The 20,803-nt window shown below is 39.0% G+C and overlaps 1 protein-coding gene across 5 annotated transcripts; it reads left to right on the top strand.

Moving 5' to 3' along the window:
• Window positions 1–613: 613 nt before the first annotated feature.
• On the top strand, window positions 614–20,701 carry RB195_021325 (uncharacterized protein; the record flags this gene model as incomplete). Of its 5 annotated transcripts, none has more annotated exons than XM_064208000.1 (26): window positions 614–623; window positions 704–767; window positions 1,420–1,496; window positions 2,554–2,680; window positions 6,777–6,789; window positions 7,211–7,282; window positions 7,349–7,438; window positions 7,503–7,567; window positions 7,905–8,013; window positions 12,595–12,706; window positions 12,840–12,979; window positions 15,600–15,820; window positions 16,466–16,637; window positions 16,704–16,841; window positions 16,981–17,133; window positions 17,233–17,358; window positions 17,538–17,657; window positions 17,714–17,842; window positions 18,148–18,285; window positions 18,340–18,474; window positions 18,633–18,748; window positions 18,907–19,019; window positions 19,077–19,111; window positions 19,211–19,327; window positions 20,176–20,315; window positions 20,596–20,701. In XM_064208000.1, 26 exons carry the CDS (start codon window positions 614–616, stop codon window positions 20,699–20,701), a joined length of 2,838 nt encoding a protein of 945 aa, XP_064063880.1. The 5 variants fall into 5 exon arrangements, with proteins under 5 accessions (XP_064063880.1, XP_064063881.1, XP_064063882.1 ...); XM_064208001.1 differs by having other exon boundaries at window positions 18,340–18,504; XM_064208002.1 differs by having other exon boundaries at window positions 16,466–16,646; window positions 18,340–18,504.
• Window positions 20,702–20,803: the final 102 nt, after the last annotated feature.

Raw genomic sequence — 20,803 nt, 5'->3', positions numbered from 1 at the left:
TATACATAATATATAATATAATATAATATAATATAATTTAATATATAATATGTATTTATACGGATCACTAACCCTATTAATCTACATTGTGAGTGTTCTTAAAGCTTAAAGGAATGAATATATGAGCTGGAAAAATTCCTCTGGAATTCCAATTTTTATTTCGCCATATTTCTGTTTATTTATATTCTCAGCAGATTTCAGCTTTCATTTTATTCTGAACCTTCAAAATTTTGATCAAATTGAAGGAGCTTAGATAGTGGTTCTCACTATTTACATCGAAAAAATATAAGACTTGACGTACATGAATTATACCTTCCGAAGTTATCTCTCTACTAATACCTAAAGCGAATCTTCTCACTTTCTAGACGAAAATCCTTGACTTCTCAAGCGGATAGTTGTTGAAGTGTTGTTGATGTGCCAGTACTGCATACTATGTATGTAGTGCTATTGTGTGTTAGTTGTCTGCTTATACTTTTTTTCCTATTTCTCCTAACTTTGTGATCTTGCAGTACTCCATGTATTTCAAGTCTGTATCACAGTTTTTGCCGTATGCTTAATTTTTCTATCGTTCTATTTTTATTCACTTTTTTTTCAAATTCAATTTTACGACTCCATGACTGACGGTATTTCCTGGCTTTACCCAACCATCTCTCTATCTTACATCTTAATCGAACATACTGGTTTTTATTGCTGTAATTTTTAGAATTATTTCTCAGCGTGTTCACGTGTACTCTCCATCAATTCACACACTCGTCTCCTCGAAATCCGTGAGTTTTCATCGCAGAGAAAATTGGCAAGTCGCGTTTCTATTCATTGCTTCGAACATTCGTATTTCGTTTTTGCTTCAAATGACCGGCATCAATTTTGTGTTTTTATGAGATCATCTTCTCTGATATGATTTTTCCTGCATATCTTACACCTTTTTTTGAAAACGACAAGAATGCAAATGCATACACTTATTAAAAGTCGAAACGTCTCTATAGTTCTTCATTCTCAATCTTTTATCTCAGCTCTCCTTATGTATATGTAGTGTTATTGTTACAGTTTGGACTTTCCAGCTAGTAACTTCATTAAGGGCTTTTTTATATGTAAATTTTTCTCTGAAGCTGCATAAATTATCACAGTCAGATTTTCTTTCACGTCCAATAAAAAATTATTTCTCGTTCCAATCAGATGAATTTTAATGGTTAAAGATTTTTCCGAATTACTTCTACAGAACTTCACAAGATAGCGTATTCCAAATAGTCAAACTTTGATTTTTTCTCCGCAAATTTTATTATTATTTCCGCGTGTTTGCTCTATCCATAGGAGTTTTCTGTCGTCGTGTCACGCTCTCTGTTGTCCTCACACTATATTCGCGTTTAAGTTCAGATATTTTATTTTTTAGCTGCTGATTTTTTATTTTTTCTTATTTTTCAGCTTTCTTAAGACCTCACACCTACGGCCCACTAATGTCACTTCTCTGAACCAACGTAGCATACGATATGTTGTATATGGTAAGTAGTAATACCATCCAGTTTTTTTCTTTGCTTTGAATTTTGCCCCGCTTCAAGTGATATGCGGTGGCTTAATCCAATTTATTTTACTTGCCGGTACTACGGAATGAGAGTAGAGATAGTCGCTTTTTGTGTCAAGTTAAACAAATTCTTGTCTACACTCAAACATTCATGTAGACTTGTCGAACTACAACGATATAGAGTCCAAGCTGCATTTTTTTTTCTTTCCTGCCTTCCTTGGAGATGCACTTGTATACTCTAGAAAGCATAAACAATTCTTTTCTTTTATAATGGTTATTCACTTTCAGCAAATCTTTGATAGAAAAAATCGTTGAGATTCTGACATCCCATAAAACTGTTGTAGTTTTATTTCGGTTTTATTCTGTTTATTCTCCGAATGCTTTTTTAGTGTCTAATCTCCTCATTTTCGAGTGCATCTTTATGAGGTTAACATTACTTTTTTTTCGAATGAGACTAATTTTCTGCGTAATTACTTCATCCCATAGGGGCACCCTTTTTTTCGAAAAAAAAGCACACTTCAATTTTGTCGGATTTGGAATAATTTATCTCCGCATGTATTTTCTTATTTCCTCTAAAAAAGAAAACCTTGAACTTTATTACGACCGCGAGTCTTTTTCAAGTATTCAAGTGTCTTTCTAAATGTTACAGGCAGTGGCAAAATAAAGCTTCTTCCCCTCCTAGAATTTGTTAAATGTTTTCATGAGTCAGCAGTTTTTCCTTGTTATTCCTGCAGAAAAAAAGAACCAAGAAGCACAATTGTACCGTACTTCCGCAGTTGGAGGTCCCAAATGGGATTCGAGTTCTGCCAATTTGTCACTTTTTACTTCGACCTCTGGCGATTGCATTATGGCTCGCGTTGAGAACACGTGCAGAACGTTGCAAATTCGTATACTGAATCGCAGCGCGATAATCGAATAATCGCAGCAACGAATGTAGTGGATTCAAGTGTTCCTTGTTATAGTCACATGGAAATGCTACGAAGACTGGGTGCTTATTTTTGAACGAAATTCCTCTTATTTCTAATAGCTGATTTTAGTGCGGTTGAGATGCCGGTCCGCAAGAAGCATGGACCTTATGATATTATCGCAGATGACCTCTACGACTGCCGCATTCCGCTTCACAACGAGCTTGCCTATCAGCACGGTATACATTTCGAAGCCAAGGTATGTGAACGGGAAATCAAATCCTGGATTTTGGCCTGAATTCTTCAGAAAAAAATGAGCACTTTCCCAAATTTCTCCACTCCTAATTTATATGGAAGCTGCATGTACAACGGTATTCATTCAATCCCTGATGGATTCACAAACTGTTTCCTTATATGAAAAGAACTTTTAGAGAATTCTTACAAAAAACCTCATTCCGATCATATTCTAGCAAATAGTCTCTCTGAAAAGTTAGTTTCAACTTTTATTTTCAGTAGTTCTTATAAATTTAACTCCGTAGTGTCCAGTTCGAAACTAAAGTATCAAAGTAGCTCTCAAAAGCTTCTATATGATCTTTGAAAATTGTACATTGTATATTACCTAAATGTAACATAAAACAAAACTAAATTTTATGCTGTAGAGGAAAGTCATGCTTTCACATATAAAACCATTCTAAGGACATGCATAAATAAATGCAGAATAAAATATGTTTCTTAGAAGTTCTAAATTCAAGTAATTGTTCTACACACTAGAACTTCTTTCAATTAACCGATTCCAACGACTTAGACGGTGAAAAGAATGCAGCGTTACTTTTTCCGAGAAGCAGACGGTGAAAAGAATGCAGCGTTACTTTTTCCGAGAAGCTGAGATGCCCTCGTCCGAAATGTGCTGATAGCTTTCTTTTGAGCATTTCAAAAAGAGTTCTTGCCATGCAGACGTGCTAAGTAAACACAGGTAAGTAGAAGTAACCGATAGCTCTCAGAAATCCACAAAAAAAAGGAATCGACACCTCTTTTTCATGCGTCTTTTGTAACTCAATAAACCACGGTCCATAGATAAACTAATAGTGAACACTATTGATAGTTTCCACATTTGCAGAAGTTGCACTTAGGTTGAAGTACCTCCAGTGAGTGTGTGAAGTATAAATATATATGATGATTATTATTGGAATGAATTTGTCATTCTTCCAGAAAGGCTAGCGTGAAAAGCATTTCATGTTGACGATGAGTGTTCAAATTGGATAATAAGGTGCTTGAACGCACAGCTTGATTCGCCGCAGACGACGACGAGAATTTGGTTCCCCTTATCGATTTTACGTGAGAAATTTAAGTAACAAAATTGTGAAATTGAGACATTGGACGTAGTGTGTTCCAGAAATCTAGCCCTGCTTGTGAACCAACGATAAACTATTGTTTATGGCTTGTCATATATGCGTACATTAACACATCATAATTGTGAACAATAAAAAAATAATAAGATAGAAAAAAATGACGCATAATAATTAATCTTTGACTTTTGGAGGATACTTGGGATATTATTGATGTTTCATTACGTAGTGTTCTCATGTTTTATGAGGGAATCTGTCATCGGATGTATCTTGTTTCAAAGCAGTCTTTATGCATCTCTCTAATTTATAATTTTGAGGCATTAACGGAAATTTTCCTAATTTTTAAAAAATGGTTTGAGTCCTCAAATCTTGTCTAGAAATACAAGGGTTTGGACTCTATAGAATTATTGTAAAATGCATTTATCGGGTTCACCAAGGAACTAACACGTAGGGATTTGCAGGAATTTGTAAACAGCATTTAATCGAAAAATCATGCTCATTTGTAAATCTATTAAGCGAAGATATGTTTTGGAGAGTGAATATTACATTGTTATGACTGGTACTAGAACTGATAATGATAATTATTGGTGGTTCCTTCTGTTTATGAACTTTAGAGTCTTGAGATTTTTTTTCTGGATTTTTTTACATTTGCAATGCTTTGCTTAATGTATCGAAGGTGTTGGATTTCAAAAATTATGAAAATATATCACAATATTAGCTTAAAAGCAATACTCGCTCAAAGAAAGAAGGTTTAATGTTGTTGTTTGTAGTAATAGTGTAAAAACTATTCACATTTGCCACGGTTCCCATAGGATCAAAGCATGTTTCGTAAGGAATAAAAGAACAGCATATCAGTGCATTCACCACTTTACAAAACATTCACATCTTCTACACGGAATCGAATTTCCGGGAGTTTCAAAAGCACTTTTGCAATCTTCCGAGAGTTCAAGCATTCAAAATATCAGCCATACTTTGCTCATCAATATTACTTAGTTAATCGTCCGATACTTTGAGATAAAAATATAGCGATGAATTTTACAGAACTAACCTATTTTTCTCGTTGAAAATGAAGAAATGCTGAAAAAATGGTCACAAATATAAGTTATTCAGACTATATGGCTAGAAAATGCTCAAGAGAATGCGGTAAAGGCAGCGCTTTCGATTATGGAATGTTCTCCTCCCTAATAATAAATCGGTAGTGGTCCTGCCCTACTACCATCACAGGAAAGACTTTTCACAAATTCAGAAAATGGATCACCCAACTGACTAACTTATTCCTCAAACCAACTCTTTGCATAGAATAGATTGACGAAAACAAACCGTGTAAGGAGGGTTTCATTACTTTTACGAAAGTAAAATGCTACTTCATCGAGTAATTTCACTTCCGATACAGTTTATATGGTTTCATATAAAAATTTATAAATATAAATATAGTTTCATATTAATATATATTAGTCGGTTAATTCTGTGTGGGTGAAGAGTAGTTTCGTCGGATGACTTGATCAGACCGCTCGCTATTGACAATACTCTTCAATATTCATAGAATGTATTCCATGTTTTCCCTTTGGTACCTACCTACAGACTATGTGTTGAGCCCTACATTCATCCTAGTCGTTGTAATCCAACATTAAAAATTTCCACGAACCTCATCTTTGAAATAGGTGGTGCGATAATTATATGAGACCTAACGATCGATTCAACGTTTGTTTGTAGGCAATCTCTGCCTTCTGTCGGGGTGTCATCGATGGTTGGTCAAAAACATATGCCGAAGTACGTTGAGCAAGCGTTTCTAGGCGCATTATTCAAGTGTTGGCGAGTTCCATCACTCATTGATGAGGGTTGGAAAGGTTTAGCGATCAGAGAAATATTTCCTTAAACATGAAAAAAAAACAAAGAGCAAGAACTAATTTTTACTGTCCCTAGTTGTTTGGGTCGCGCAATTGACCACCCAATAAATCCATACCGGTGGTCGTTAGTTTTCCGCTCTTCGAATTCGAGAAGGTTCTTGGTACTGTAATTCGTACTCTTGTTTTGTTTTTTTAATGTTATTTTTTCTTCCGTTTTACGTATATTTCTGGATGGAGTACAAGTACTTTCTAAGTATTGAAGACAATATCTTCATCATTTCTCCAAATAAGTTCTACAAATTGAAGAAATATAAGTGCGGTATGCCCTTGACCACCCAAAAAATCAACTTTGTGATCTTCACTTTCTCGCCCTTTTCTAGAATGTTCCTGTGCCACCCATAAGGAGACTAATCTGTTCATTTGTCATTTGTGCTCCTGTCTTCAAGCGGTTTTTCTCTATTTTCATGTTTGCTTCAAGGAACCAGCGGTGTCTTCAAGATCAAAGGTTATATAGGTTGTGTAAAAGTATAGCGCACTAAATGATTGATGGCACCTATAGCTGTCTAACATAATTCTGTTCAAAAGTGCGAAATAATTTTACGCATCTATTAACATCACTAGCATTCTTCTATATTTGTTTCTTTTGTGCAAATGCAGTCAAGGAAACAGCCGGAAAATGTAGCGAAATTCAACAGAAATATTTGTAGTTAACAGCATCGATTTCAGAAGTTTCTATTAGATTTCGCTTCATTCCCTGACGACGTTCATCAATTTCCATTTAAAGTTAGAAGGATTAATTTTGAGGTGAAGATAAGCATTAGCTGATTTGCGCGATAGAATGTAGATTGCACAGTGACCTGTTTCGTTGAATACGAAAAGGCATTTGCAATGCTGTTTTTTGTATTGTATTGTCGGACTATTATCTGCATGGGTGATTTCTGAGAGTCCGGTGATTTTATTGCCGATAGCAGAACTCTAGAACTTGTCTCGTCGAACAATTGTCATGACATTATTCTTGGATGATTAATAGACAGGCGAGGATTTTTTTGTCGATCATTTAAGAGTGGGAATGATCCTATCCCGAATGACATGTTCGTTCTTCTCCGTGACAACTGATCCGGGAGCAATTGATCTACAACCGAACGGCATAGTGTTTCTGTAGTCGTTTTGGAGAGGTATTCCTCTATCACTTTTCAATTATACAAGAGGAGGAATTTCTCCTTCATTAACATTCTTATCCTTCCACTGATGAAGCTATTCAATGCGAAGAAGATCATCGATCTGCTTAGGTTGGTGAGCAAAGATTCTTGGAAAATGAAATAAGCATGAATCGTTATGTGGAACTGAAATAGAATACAAAGGTATACGAATGTTCTAGAGCTGGAGCTTTGAATACGGATAAGACTACTGTAAACGAAATAAAAAAGTTTGTCAAGACTTTTTTCTCACCCTCTTTAGTTTGGAGCAAAAGATTGTGGAATTTTGTGTAATTTCTTTCTGTGGTGATGCTGCTCGAAATTTCCTTCATGTATGAAGGAAGGAACAATGTACTGCATACAACATTTACAGTGAAGGTAATCGGTTCTTTTTTTTCAGTACGTGGGTAGCATGGAAATCCCACGGCCTGGCACGCGAATCGAAATCGTCGCCGCTATGCGACGAGTTAGGGTATGGATGTTCCAGAATTATAAAATCTATTATTTTCGTATTCTTTTTCAAATTTACAATTTTCAGTACGAGTTCAAAGCCCGGGGCATTAAAAAGCGACCGGTGGACATCACTGTCTCCGTGGATGGTGTCAAAGTTGTGCTACAAAGAAAAAAGGTTACGCACTAGATCCTTATGTTCCCTTTTATGGATAAGCATAAGAGTTAACATAATATTGCAGCAAAAGCAAAAAGGTCTCTCATGGGACGAGTCGAAACTGCTTGTGATGTTTCATCCCATTTATAGGTAGGGCATCCTCATCATTTTGGAAATGATTTATTTTGTGTGAGTGGCATGTTACCAGGAATATATTCGAAATGTGAGCCTTGACTTTCGGCATCCTTTTTTTGTGTGATGCACGACGTTTTCTGTGTTGTCTCCGTGTCGTGTTCTGGATCTCTCAAATTACCTCCGTTCAATAATCACTTGGATCAAGGACAATAGTACTGCGTTACTGAAAAAGATGTGATTCCGGCTAAATTACTCTCTTAGCTCTTTTAAGGAGCATTTTGCTCCAAGAATTTAATCAGAGTTCGAAAGAGGGACATTTTCGTAATTGCGAGATGACCGCTGCCTACTTTAGGATATTCTACGTGTCGCACGATTCCCAAGATCTTCAAATCTTCTCTTATATAGCACGTGATGGCGCTAGCAACACCTTCAAGTGCAATGTATTTAAATGTTCAAAAAAGGTGAGTGTTTGTACTTAACATTAATGCTTTCGAGATTTAATAAGAATAGGCTTATTTGAGTGAACATTGAGTTTCTTGTGATCGCTCAAAGCTGTCAAAAAGGCTTAAGTGGCATTTGGTTTGCAGGAACAAGTGGTGATGATGTAACTATAAACCATCGAAGTATGTTCCTCCAGAGTAACTACTGAATGTTCTAAGACAGGAATCTGTGGAATGAGCTAGCTAGTACTTTCCTATCTCCTAGAATATAAAGTCACGGCTTTATTGTAATTCTTACTCTACAGTTATGAATAGGTATATATGAGCTTGAAGTGTCGGCTTCCTCTGTTGTTTCCTTCAAAGGAAATCGCAGGGATACGGTACTTCCCAGGTGTGCCTGGTGTAACGTGATTGGTCGGTGCATAATTATAATCGCAGCGTACGAGCTGCGAGATTGTTGTAGAACGCAGCGTTTAAGGTTCTGTTGTCCTTCTTGTAAGATAACTATTTCCACAATGAAGTATACTGTAACGTTGTTTCTCGAATGCTTCTGTTGTAAGCAGTACATTAGCTATGTGGATGAGAAGCGAATACATAGCAGACAAAGCGAATGCTTGACTACAATTTCCGGACTGTGCTAACCAGCTGCTTTTAACAAATACTAACATTATAACATTAGAGTAGTTAACTTTGCGGTCTTGAATAGGAGCTTTCAATGAAAGTCACAGTTCAGAAGGTATTGCTTTCACACCAAGCTTTTACTTTGAATAGTTCGTTCTCTGCCGGACAAAATTTGTTTTTGTACGTTGTGTCTGCCCATCCCATTTGTTGGATACTTGGAGCTAACAGTTTCGCCTACTAGAAGCAAAAAACAACTTAGCAAAGGAACTGCTAGAGTACGTTTTTTCACGAACTAACCAATATTTTTATTTCTTTGCGTATATAAGGTAGAAGTTATGAAGTTTTGTAAGGTAAAAGGGTACGAGTTTTTTTGAAGCGTAGAGGTATTTTTCCCAAGAAGGAAGTAATCGAGTTAAAAATCGAGTTAAAAGAATAGCACTAAAGGAGAATACTTTCCAGTGCTTTCGGATAAGACCATAGTAACAAGTACCGTCATTTTGTTTTGTCGCTGTGGTCGCTTGCTGTTATCCTAATTTGGCTAGAATTCTAATAGTAAAACAGTCACTGTGCGTATTCGATTTACCAAGCAGAAGAGCTAGGAAACTATTTCAAACGACTTGATAAGCTTCTAATTGCTCATTTCGTCATTGAACTAACACTGCGGTTAGTGGTGCGATTCGGAGTCGATTTCTCTTTTTCGCGACAAGAAACGCCGTCAATAATAATTAGAAACAGTTGGCATTGAGAGATCGATGACTGAAGCGGTGTAGATAAGCAAACACTGGAAATAGGGCCTCTCGCCCCACTGTTGCCACCGCTGCTGATGCTGTGTGCCATCGAAACAATTGTACTGAGGCGTGAAATACACCGCTGAACGCTGAAAACCTCAAACATCAGAATGTCTTTTAAAACGTTTTCAACTGATCTCATCTCGCGAAGTTAAGGAGGAGGTGCTTTTTCGGTGGTGTCATTGTGCGTTGTTTGGTGTTGGTGCCTAGAATCTCTGAGGCGTTTTTCTTTTTTTTTTCCAATTTTTTCTTCTGCAGACATTTTGCAATGAGGATTGGGAGGGCGCTTACGTCATTTCGCGTTACACTGCGCTAGCGAATAGGCGAAAAAGTCAGCATCGCATGTGGTCACGACATATGTGGGAGCCATTGGAGTATGAGCAAGTTCGCGTTTATTTACCGTATAAGTTTTCACGAAGATCAATACGTCTTCTGCAAAAGGCGTACATAAAAAGTGTGCAGCATTTACAAAGACTGCAATTGTGTACTTTCCAGCTAATTTCTTGTCGAGATATTATATACATCTTTGAGGTAACCGCTACAAACAGGATGTAACCGCTATTTGTAAGACGAACGTTACATGCATAATTTGCAGGTAAGCAGTCAATTGGTGATGCAGAATTTTGCGACTGCGATTCGGAGCAGTTGCAGAGTTGTTATTCGGAAATTTATTCGCGGTGGAGACTACGTTTCTAAAGTCAAAAAAAAAATCAAAGTTTCCAGTCTACAGAGCTTCTATTTGTGGAGGATTGATTTGCTGTTTGGAGATCATTGTAGTTGTAGTGAAGTTCTGTTCTGAACTGCATAGAATTAGCGCAAACTTGAGAAGATGTCTACCGTACGTTTAACCAATCGCATGCTAGCAAGAGATTTAACCATTTGCGAGGATCGTAGGTAGTAAGATAGACAGAATGTAGGATTAATAATAAATCTACAGTTCCTTTAGGTGACTCTACTAAGTGACCTGATCTGATGGAAATGCAACCGTTTTCATCTAAGCACTACAGCTGGAGGATCTATTAATGAAAGAAGTGGACTGACAGGGCTATCTAAGTGAATAATATTTCTCTATGGGGGAATTTGCCGATGTATCCGCATCATGAGTAATGCATGCGATTTTGGTTTTCTTCGTTGATCTGAGCTGGGTGTTTCTAACACAGCATGAATTCGAATGGGTAAACAGTGATATTGGTACTGTAACGAAAAAGCTGTGCTGGAAATTGTCTACAAATGCAAAATTTAATCCAACTGTAGTGTGCAAGGAACGGGATGATTATCACTTTTGTTTCATGTCATGCTCCTTGGTTGGTCGAACTGAATCGTTGGTCCAATGACGGGAAAAGAATGGGATCTGCTTATTTTAGATCTATCGTGTTACCTTAGCGCTGCTGCGATGTGTGCGTATGATATTCGTGTTTCTCTCGATTCGACGTGCTTCTATGCACCTTCGACATCCAGCACCTCCACGGGCGTCGTGCTACCCTCCGGCATCGTTCGTTTCTCTGCGTCCCTGCCGTCAGCTGCCGTCGAGACATCGCACGACATCCTCCTATACTACATGCGCCAGCAGTCGGGCTTCACTTGATTGCCAACAATTACTGATTTCCCTATTCAAATTCCGCATCGATCGATTGATCGACGAAACGATTACGACCCAAGATTAAACGTCTGATTCAGCTCTACACATTCCACCACGGTAATCAACCTCATCTCAGAGGCGAGGAGAAGTATATCGCGATATCGATCGGCCACCACGAACGTGTATTTGCCACACGTAATGCCTATTCTTAGTGTTGCATGATACGAGCATCAGGACGAGAACATCAAAATGATCAAGTTCGATCCGGACGAGGACGAAGACATGAGCGAGGAGAAGCGCTTCTACTACCTACGGCTTATGGCAAAACCAGGTCGTAAGCCGATCAAGACCAAATTCGTTACCTGGTCGCCAGAACAACAAGGTAGTAGTCGCGATGACGATCCGATTCTCGAGGTACTTGTGGTGTTGCTTTTGTGGTTTTTAAGCATTTCTTCCTGATCTACTTTGTCAATTTCTTGGTTACTCTTCGTATATTATTTCCTAGCGTTTCTAATATTTCCGCATACGTTATGATAGGAATTTTGGCGGTGCTTTCAGTAGTTTACGCCATTAATATTGGTATTTTCTATCTAGTAAGATACTGTTCCTCAAATATGTGGTTTAGACAGTAGAGTGTCGATTTAGTTTGGTTAATTCAATCATCATAAAAAGCCTTTTGAGGGTTCCTCTAGAGAGATTGTATGTTTCTAAGTTTTAGCGATTTTCTTATCTAATAAATGCTGGCTAGCAGACGTAGAAGTTCTAAATGTGCTGTAAAAGTTAAATGCGTCGTTCTCAGATGTGCTGTTTGTTCTGGATGGTTGAAGAATATATTTGTCTTGAAACGTTCAGAATACGTCTTTTTCTTATTCCCAATCGTCACTTGAGATGCTCAGATCCAAAATTTTATCACGGGCTGTGTTTTGATCTATAGACATGCTCAGATTTTTTTCAAACTAATGTGATCATGAAGAGAGGACTGTTTCATACTGCTCTGATTTCTTTTTAATTGATACATCGTAATTTTTAGATATTTTCTTGAGAAGCGGATCACATTCGATAGCTCAAGGTGAAACGACGTTTTTCTTTCTCGAGCTCACCCCAAAAAGACCTATTCTTATTTCGCATCCGAATTCGCTTCTCCTCCATCTCGTTCACTGATAATGCCGACTGCTGTGTGCATATGAGTGCATTTTATGAGCTTAAACTGCGGAAGCTATGACTACGCTGCTGGTAGGCCACTTGGATTATTACACGACGTCACAGAAGGATTTATCACCAAAATGGAGTTAATCTTCCCCCAAAAACCCACACACGCAGACAGACGTGTTTCATTTTCGATTTCACTTACACTATGGTCGCTCAAGTTTGCAGTTCTTCTCTTCGTCGTGAATTTCAATTTTTTTTTTCGCAGCCTGTCGCGTTAAATAACGCGAAGACTGAGATGGTAAAATCGGTGGTCCTGTGAGGGTGAAAGACGCTGAGAATGTTTCAAAGTAATTTGAGCAGAGTATTGCCACTTTCTGCCCTGTAGAACTCTCTTGGAAATTGTGCTATTAGTTTCAATTTATCTTCCAAAGTTCTCAAATGCTTCACTGTAACTGTGGTTTTTAGAGCCAAGCGATGCGGGTGGTCCGTACCATAGGACAAGCATTTGAGGTATGTCACAAAGTGGCACAAGAACAAATGCTGGAAAAACATGAAGATGAAGCTGTCAAAAGCAAAGGTAGTCGTTGTTTTTGGTACATTCTATCTGTCGCTTTCTTGACTCGTTTACTGGGCCATTCGCACTACACGTGCAATACTGAGACAAGTACTTGTGAAGCTCGGATCGACAATCAATCTATGTACTATTTAAGCTTCTCTGGCCAGCGAAGACGAAGCGGGTGTTCCTTTAGACGTGATTGAAGAACGTGGTGCGGCTGAAGAAAGTAGTAGGAGTCAGAGTCCGGCCGAACCTTCCACGGGAGGTCCGTTGTACGGAAGACGAATGTCACTGGTTAGCCTTTTATTTGTTGTTTCTTCCGTATTTTTATCTTTCTACTTGCATAATGCAGGCGGTTTCACCTAGCAACTTGCCGTCATTCTTACTGTGCTATAATGAAATTGACTTTTGGATAGTATAATTAAATGAAGAAACGTCTTCTGTATGAAGATCAGTGCTGAATCAGCTTTATCATTGCAGCTGTGATTATAACAGCTTCTCGTCCTCTCGCAAATAAACTGTAACATTCGTAAACGTCAATAACTCATCTCAGTGTTTATGCCTGTTGCTGTGCATAGGATTTATCACATGCATTGGTGAGCGCTCCTCTGCGGCATAGAGTACCGAGGCTTAATCTCGAAAGAATATCGTGGATATGTCACTATTCGTTATTTGAGAATAATAAGTAAACTGTGTGAATAAGGAATGCAATGATATCCCACGCACTGCTTGCATGTCTCGCAAGTCGTTATTGCAGAGCTTCACGAGTCTTATCAATTAGCCGTACGCACTTCTCGATCTAATTAAAAATTGGTGATTTTGATATCAAATACTTGAATGGCGTTCCTTTTACGGTATATCTGTAAACGGAGGTCTTTTCCTATCAGTAAGCACTTCTGTACATTGCTCAATTCCTTCTACTATTATTTTGCAACTTTTCCACGTGATATTACCGGTTATCTCTGGTTTTGTTTCAATTTTATCGGACAAGGATCCTCATTGATTCCATGTGTCAAGTAGGTTTTTCTAATAACGCACAGTTTGTCCGAATTTTTGGAAGTTATGGGGAATTATTTCTTTCCCATAACTTCTTAATTTCATTCTTTTTTGACCTGGTCCATTCTTGCGTATACAACTGTAATTTTATTTTCCTATTTCGGAGATAAAATTCTTTGCATAAGTGCTACGGGCAAATTAGGTTAATTTACTTGTGTTTTGATGTAATAGAAGAAGTCGTTGAGTGATGAAAATTTGAAATTGACGACTTGAACTCAGAAATCACCTAGACCTTTGGCAGAGAGCGTGCCTAATTGCAACTCAGTGCGTTTTTGTGTTTTAGTTCTTAGTAGCAGTTTACGTATTGAGTAATTTAGCCCTTTTCAAAGGTACTTTCCAACTGTGGAGAATTCATTTTCTCATGTATGATCATTTTATGCAGCTTTATCAAATTGTTCAGTTCAATGCTTCCTTTTTATTTTTATCGCTGTGCCAGTTAGGAGGATTTTCGTATTGCAGTAGAATGCGAGATTCGTTTGGTTTCATTCGTCAAGCAGGTACTGAGGTGTGAGCGTTTTGTGAGCATCACCGCCTGGTCTAGTTATCTGTTGGATGAGCTCGCTTTTCGTGCGACGAGTTTAATCGCGTCATCTGTCGGAAGGAAGTGAGGGAAATGCGGTGTGATTTGCATGCGAATACGGACACATTGTTACAGCATTATGTGTGTTTGACTATGTCTGTGTATGTATATGTCCAGTTGACTCGCACATCAATTTTCTTCTGAACCCTAGTGTTCCAGAGATATTATTCAGGAGACGATATTGTGAAACACTTGTTTTGTGCCCTCTTAGATGGATCGGTTCAACTGAGAAAGTGATTATCCTCATTATTGGCTCTAGAGGTCATGATAGAGTGGTTTACACCGTGTTCAGTTCTGTTGAGGATGCGAGTTTAAGAGCGTATTTTCCCGTTGCTTTATGGGTCGGCGTGGTTCTGGAGGGTTACAGCGGCACATTTTTCTAGGATTACAACCAAAGCTTGAAATATCATCAATATAAGTTTAGCTGACTTTCCGACTTTTTAAAAAAATTCCAAAGTTTATCGGCATAAAAATTGGACATTGCAACTAAAAAATTAGAACTGTTCACTGTCTGTAGACTAGCTACTGCAATTAATGAGATTAACATTGTACTGCCACGTTCTCAGGCAAGATCTATGCATTAAACATTACTCGACAATATCTGAGAACAGGATTGTTTCACAGTAAAACAATTCTCTTTTATGAAAAAAAAAAACGCGCAGAGCTTCCTTATTCTCTGTTGCATTACAAGCAACGCACAACCATGAAGATATGTGCAGAGAGAGGGGAAAAAACTATTAAATCACCCCAACTAATTGCTCGATTTACTTTTTCTTCAAATGTATTCTGCATTCTAAAAGTGATTTGGATCATCTAACAATCTTTCAATCAATTTCAAATAATAATTTGTGATTCATGTGTGATGTAACTCCTTTTTGAAAGATAGAGTGAATATTCGCATGTTTGAAAATCTATTAATGGAAGTTGTATATTTTTGTCCGTATTAATCTATCTCACACTTATGGTATCTATAGATCATTTTCGAATACTACTGGGATGGTTGATTTTACACTCCTTTGCTCTGGTACAATACTGTTTTCAAATTCACAACTCTGGGAGGAGTTGAGAAGTCGTTAATACATTGTGACATACCTATTCATACTAGTTTAGCTCAGTAATACGCATCTTAAATGCAAGGAGTGTTTCTTTTTTCCTGTCGGAAACACTGTCACAAAAATAACGTCGGTTCGTAGTTGCTTCATTGATTCAGCACTTTCAGGTTCAACTCAGTTCACTTTAGTAATCTTTTAATGAACGTTTTTAGAATTATCATTTCAGTTCCAACCAAGAAAGGCCTCATCGGCTAGCTCTTCCGTTGGTACAGCCATTGATACTACTCAAGTACAAAATGTCGAACCACCGCCAATGAAACAAGACACGACATCTGTCAATCCGAACAATCCGCTCCTCCATCAGCAGTCCCTGCAACAACAACAACAAGTGCAGCAACAAGTACAGCAACAGCCGCAACAACAACTTAGTCAAACGATTTCGAAAATGTGAGTTCTTTGAGGATTTCATGCACGAACGGAGATGCGAGCGCTCATGAGTCACTCAATGAATTTCCCTTGACGTCAGCATTTGCTGCAATAAATGCGAAGTACCCTAGCATCCACTTGTTGTTGATATTCCGAGTTTTCTCAGAATTTTGTAAAGTACTGATTTGCGAATGGTGCATAGATTAGTGCACATTTGTGTTGCTTGTCTTCAAAATCTGTGTTTTTTGCACATATACCACCCACGTTGCTAAAATTTACACCTAATGTGCTGATTGTATGATTGATGACGGAGTTGTGCTTGATTGATCGTGTCGGGACTCAATCATGAACCAATGGATCTGACTTTTTACTTCCTCTCATCTCTCGTACATATCACTATGATCAACATCTCACTGATAGACAAGAGCAAAGGCGGAATATGAATCGATTCACGATCGGTTGGACGGAGAACGTTTTCGTAGCATCTTGTTATAAGAAATCGGAGTGTCGTGTGTGTGGCAGATCCACGACACATTGAGGAGAGTTATGTCTAGAAGAAGATCAATGTGATGTATAAATAGTATGAGAGTTGTATAGCTTAAAATGACAACCACCTGATCTGTTTGTTAAACGGGAAAGATTCAGAATTAGTATAATGTTATTCAGATCGGCGGTAATGCCAGCGCCACAGCAGACAGGTGGGATGCCTATCCCAATGCAGTTCAGCGGCCTACCGATTTCACCAACGGGTATCACTTTTCCTACGGGAACCTATCCAGGATCGTCAGTGCCGTCCGTGATGGAAGGTATACAAGCGCAGCAACAGCAACAGCAACAGGTAGGACAGGTATGGGCGATTGTTTCTTACGCAGGTGTAAGACGATGGATTCAAATGTATTTTCAGAATCCTTCGGTTTACACCTCATCCTCGACATTACCGCATGCTCGAACGTGGAGTGCTGCGCCACCACCTGCTATTTCAACTTTTACAGGGGTGCCACCATCAACATCACTTGAAGGACATCCACAAATGTATTATCCCGTAAGATTCTATGTCTTGCTTTCTGTCTAGCTTTATTCGGTTTCTGCATTGAATGTAATGGTTAACATATCATTTCTCTTGATTTCGACTTCTCTGCCCTATTTTCTGCGGTCAGGTGGTTGCAACTCATCACGTATAGGTACAACAACTGGTATCAAGCTCTGCCTCACTACCATACGGATTGTCGTCTCCTGTAATGGTGTCACCGTATGCGACGTTGCAACTGAATATTCCACCAGTAGATTTGAACAATCCAGATAACGCGGCAACGCTGACTAGATCTTTGGATCAGGTAATTCTTTGGTATCCTGTATAGTCTGGCTTTGACATTATATATATATATATATATATATATATATATATATATATACTTTACATATACAACTTTCAGTACAACCAACAGTTGATACGATCTCAATTGGACCAAGCTCAACAGTCAGCACAAGTGGCCGGTTGTCAGGTCCAATTGCTGAGGGATCAGTTGACGAGTGAAACTACAGCCAGGATTGAGGCACAGGTAGTTCGCTTAATGTTTCTAAAAATCATAAATTGGGTGTAGGCATGATTGAATAGAGAGAGCTTTTTCGAGACCGTTCAAGATCATAAAATCCTCGCACAGCTGCACCCGTTGTGCGTACAAGGTCACGATTTACCACAGCATTGAGGACGTTTATACGTGTTGTGCATCTCTTCCAGTCTCGAACCCACCAACTTTTGAATGCGAATCGCGAACTCCTAGAACAAGTTCAGTGCCTCGTGCAGCGACTGCAGCAACTAGAAACGAAGATCACGAGTGAGATCCAGCAAAGCGTACAGGTGATATTTTTTGCCTTCAATATAAAAACAATAGAGAAGTGTAGGTTTTGTTGCAGTCTCCCCCTGGACCACACGCCTCAACATCTCCTCTTCCGCATCGGCCTCCAGTCTATATGTCCTATCATGAGCAGTATGATGCACGTTTGCCTGCTGGATCGCAACCGCGTCAGAACTTGCCGTATCAGGTGGGTACAGTAAGAGGATAATTGGTGATCGTTACTGTGTTGCTCACCATTACATATTGTTCGCAGTTTTTTCTTTACCACTTAACTAATGAAATTTGAGCTAGTTTCTCAGTCTTTTTGCTAGTGCTGTTTGTTGTTTAAGTAGTACATACTTACTCCTATTTTCTTTACTTCCAGTAGAATGGCCAGATAGTAATTTATATATAAGAATTGAGCCATAACCGTACGGTATCGTAATGTAGCCGTACAAGATTTATGCACAAATAAATGTCTTTGCAATTTTTGCAAATACATGTGAGGTCTAGGTTCAACCATTAGCGGACCTAAGGGCCGGGTCGCTACCACCGAAAGATTCAAGGGAAAAACGATCCAAAGATGATGGTGCAAAAACGGAGCCGGAAAGTAACAATGAGGACACAACCGATTACTCCAGTAGCGACCAGGCAAGTGTTTTTGACAAACAGCACCAACACTTTCCCAGATCTTCTCCATTATAGTACGAGAAATCGTCAACGGTGATAAAATCGAATTTACCTCCACACTACAATGTACTGATGGCAAATCCGCTAGTTGACATTAACGTTCCGCCGAGTATATCCGAGATACGAGATCAGCCACGAGGAGAAAGAGATGTAAGGGAATTACGTGGTGGTGAACGTAAGGTGATGAACTGCTCCTCTCTAATGCCTTTCTCGCTTAAAAACCGATCGCTTCAGTTGCTGCTTTTATGTTTTGTATAATACTGCGTTGTCATCTTTATCGTCGTCTTTTACAATGTCGTCTTTTACAGGAAGACGACGATTCGCAACCAGGAACGTCATCTTCACCACAGCAGAAGAGAAGCATTCGAGCTGGCGGCATATTACGTGGAGAGCTCGATTTCTCGCGCATGTCGTTTAATCCAAGGTGAGTAGTTATACCAGCTTGAAGATATCATTCTTTTTTTTCCACTCACTGACTATAGTGGCTAGAAAAAACATGTCTATTTTGGCCTTACGACTAATATTATGACCTCATTGTTTGTGGCATGTCGTATTCGTCATGAAATCCGGGTTCTTCTTCAGGTTACAACAACCTCTGTTCTCGAAAGAACTCGATGAACGTATAGAGGAGGAGGATCGCATTGAGGCGACGTCTGTGAAGAAGAAATTGGAGGACGATCGAAGAGATGAACGGCGTAAGAAGGAGAAAGTCACTGTTGAATCGCTATTCAAGCCCGACCTACCTTTAACAGAGAAGTCGGCAGCTTCTGCGAATCGGACAGAGCCGGTCGGTCAACCTTCAGGTTATTGTTGTCCCGGAAATCGCACATGAAGCTCGCTTGTGTTCTTTTATGTTATTTTCACGAAATTCTCATAAGTTTTGCAGGGTCAAGCACCGACGTACTCGGCGAACGCTGTAGTTCCTGGCGAACCGGCTAGTTCAAGCCTTGTTACGGCTATGTATCCTCCTATTCGACGGCCAGTGATCACCGTAGTCAATCGGGTATGTTTCTGCTGCTTTCTGCAGAACTCTAAAAATTTCGTGCCAAATGTCTGGACGCAGGAGCTCAAAACTGTAGGCATGTATTACTTGCAGAGGAAAAAGTTAGTGATTCAAAACAGAAAGGAAACAGTGGTTCAATTTCTTCTTATAACTTCAAGGGATTGCAACCTCTAATGAACTAGTCCCACTCCAATTTTAGGAAAGACCTCCACCAGATAGTGCATCGGTGGCAACATCCATGTATCCTCAGATATCGGTTAAAAGATCCTTGTCGAAAAGTCCAATGAGGGAAGTGAGTACATATAGGTTACGTCCTCCCTTGTCGATAATTGTTCATTAGATCGCCTTCTTATTTTAGGGTAAGGTTAACACTTTGTAGAACTCTCTATAACGAGATAAGCAGCTGATACAAAGTGATGGAATTGAGCCATCGTTGCTGTGCACTTTTTTTTTGTGGTGTAGTAAATATCCCTACTAACACCTAATTTTTTTCCCTCTGTCTTCACAAAGTTCGTAACGGTTAGCGCAAGAAGTTATATCCATTGTTGGAGACGATGATAAGCGTGAGCCGCACTATTGCACTACCATTGTGGTGATCCTGAGAACTGTTCATAGTGGTATGATGCACTGCGTATTTATCTGAACTACTCCAGTGACTAGTATGGCAGTAGGTGCACCTGTGGCGAACCTCCACATGAGCGTTTTCAGTGGTGCATTTTGGAGGTTGTGAAATACAACGCATATCTAGTGAATTTTGTCTTTGAACAGTCGTTGAGTCGCAAGGAAGAAATCTAGTTCTTCCGTAATGGTTCCTTTCGTCGCCGCCAATATTAATTGACATATTTTAGCCAAAGCTCGACGTAGTGCGAAAGAAAACTCTACGAACTTTGTCGGTAGAAATGGGTGACGACATGGAGGAGAACAAAAATCGGGCAGCGCAGACAAAGCGGAAAGGAGCAGAGGTGACGAGTATTGAGGACTACCTGAAGTGAGTTAATCTTTTTATTCGCATTTTTTTTTAAAATCGAAATAGTCGTAGTAGTAAAAAACACATCAAGGTGTGTTTTTGTGTTGTACTGATTTTTTTTTGTCAAATTATGTTACTCGTGGGTTATAGGACTAGGGCGCCGCTAAGCCATTTCCTAAATCCAACCTTGTATCAGTGAGATAGTATTAAGTGAGGTATTAAAGATAGCGGATAGATGATGCTAGGTTCAGCGATCTTATTGTCAAATATGCATGTCCTGTATGTACACCGTTCACTTCAGTCGAAATGTCGATCGTCCCAATCCCGGTGATACGGCGGCGTTAATGTCACGGTTAACACGTCAAGACGACGGAAAGTTGCCGAATTTACCGAACGGTTATCCTTAGTCGATTTATCGGTTCGGGTCAGTCACGCGGATGCCGCAACGCGTGTTTTGTTCCTCCTTATCAACTCGTTTTGATCTCGAACACTGGTCGTTTTTTATTGTT

Source organism: Necator americanus, chromosome X, assembly GCF_031761385.1.
Source record: "Necator americanus strain Aroian chromosome X, whole genome shotgun sequence".
NCBI classification, from domain to species: domain Eukaryota; kingdom Metazoa; phylum Nematoda; class Chromadorea; order Rhabditida; family Ancylostomatidae; genus Necator; species Necator americanus.
The sequence above is the reverse complement of the archived record's forward strand: the minus strand, read 5'-3'. Positions and strand labels throughout refer to the sequence as shown.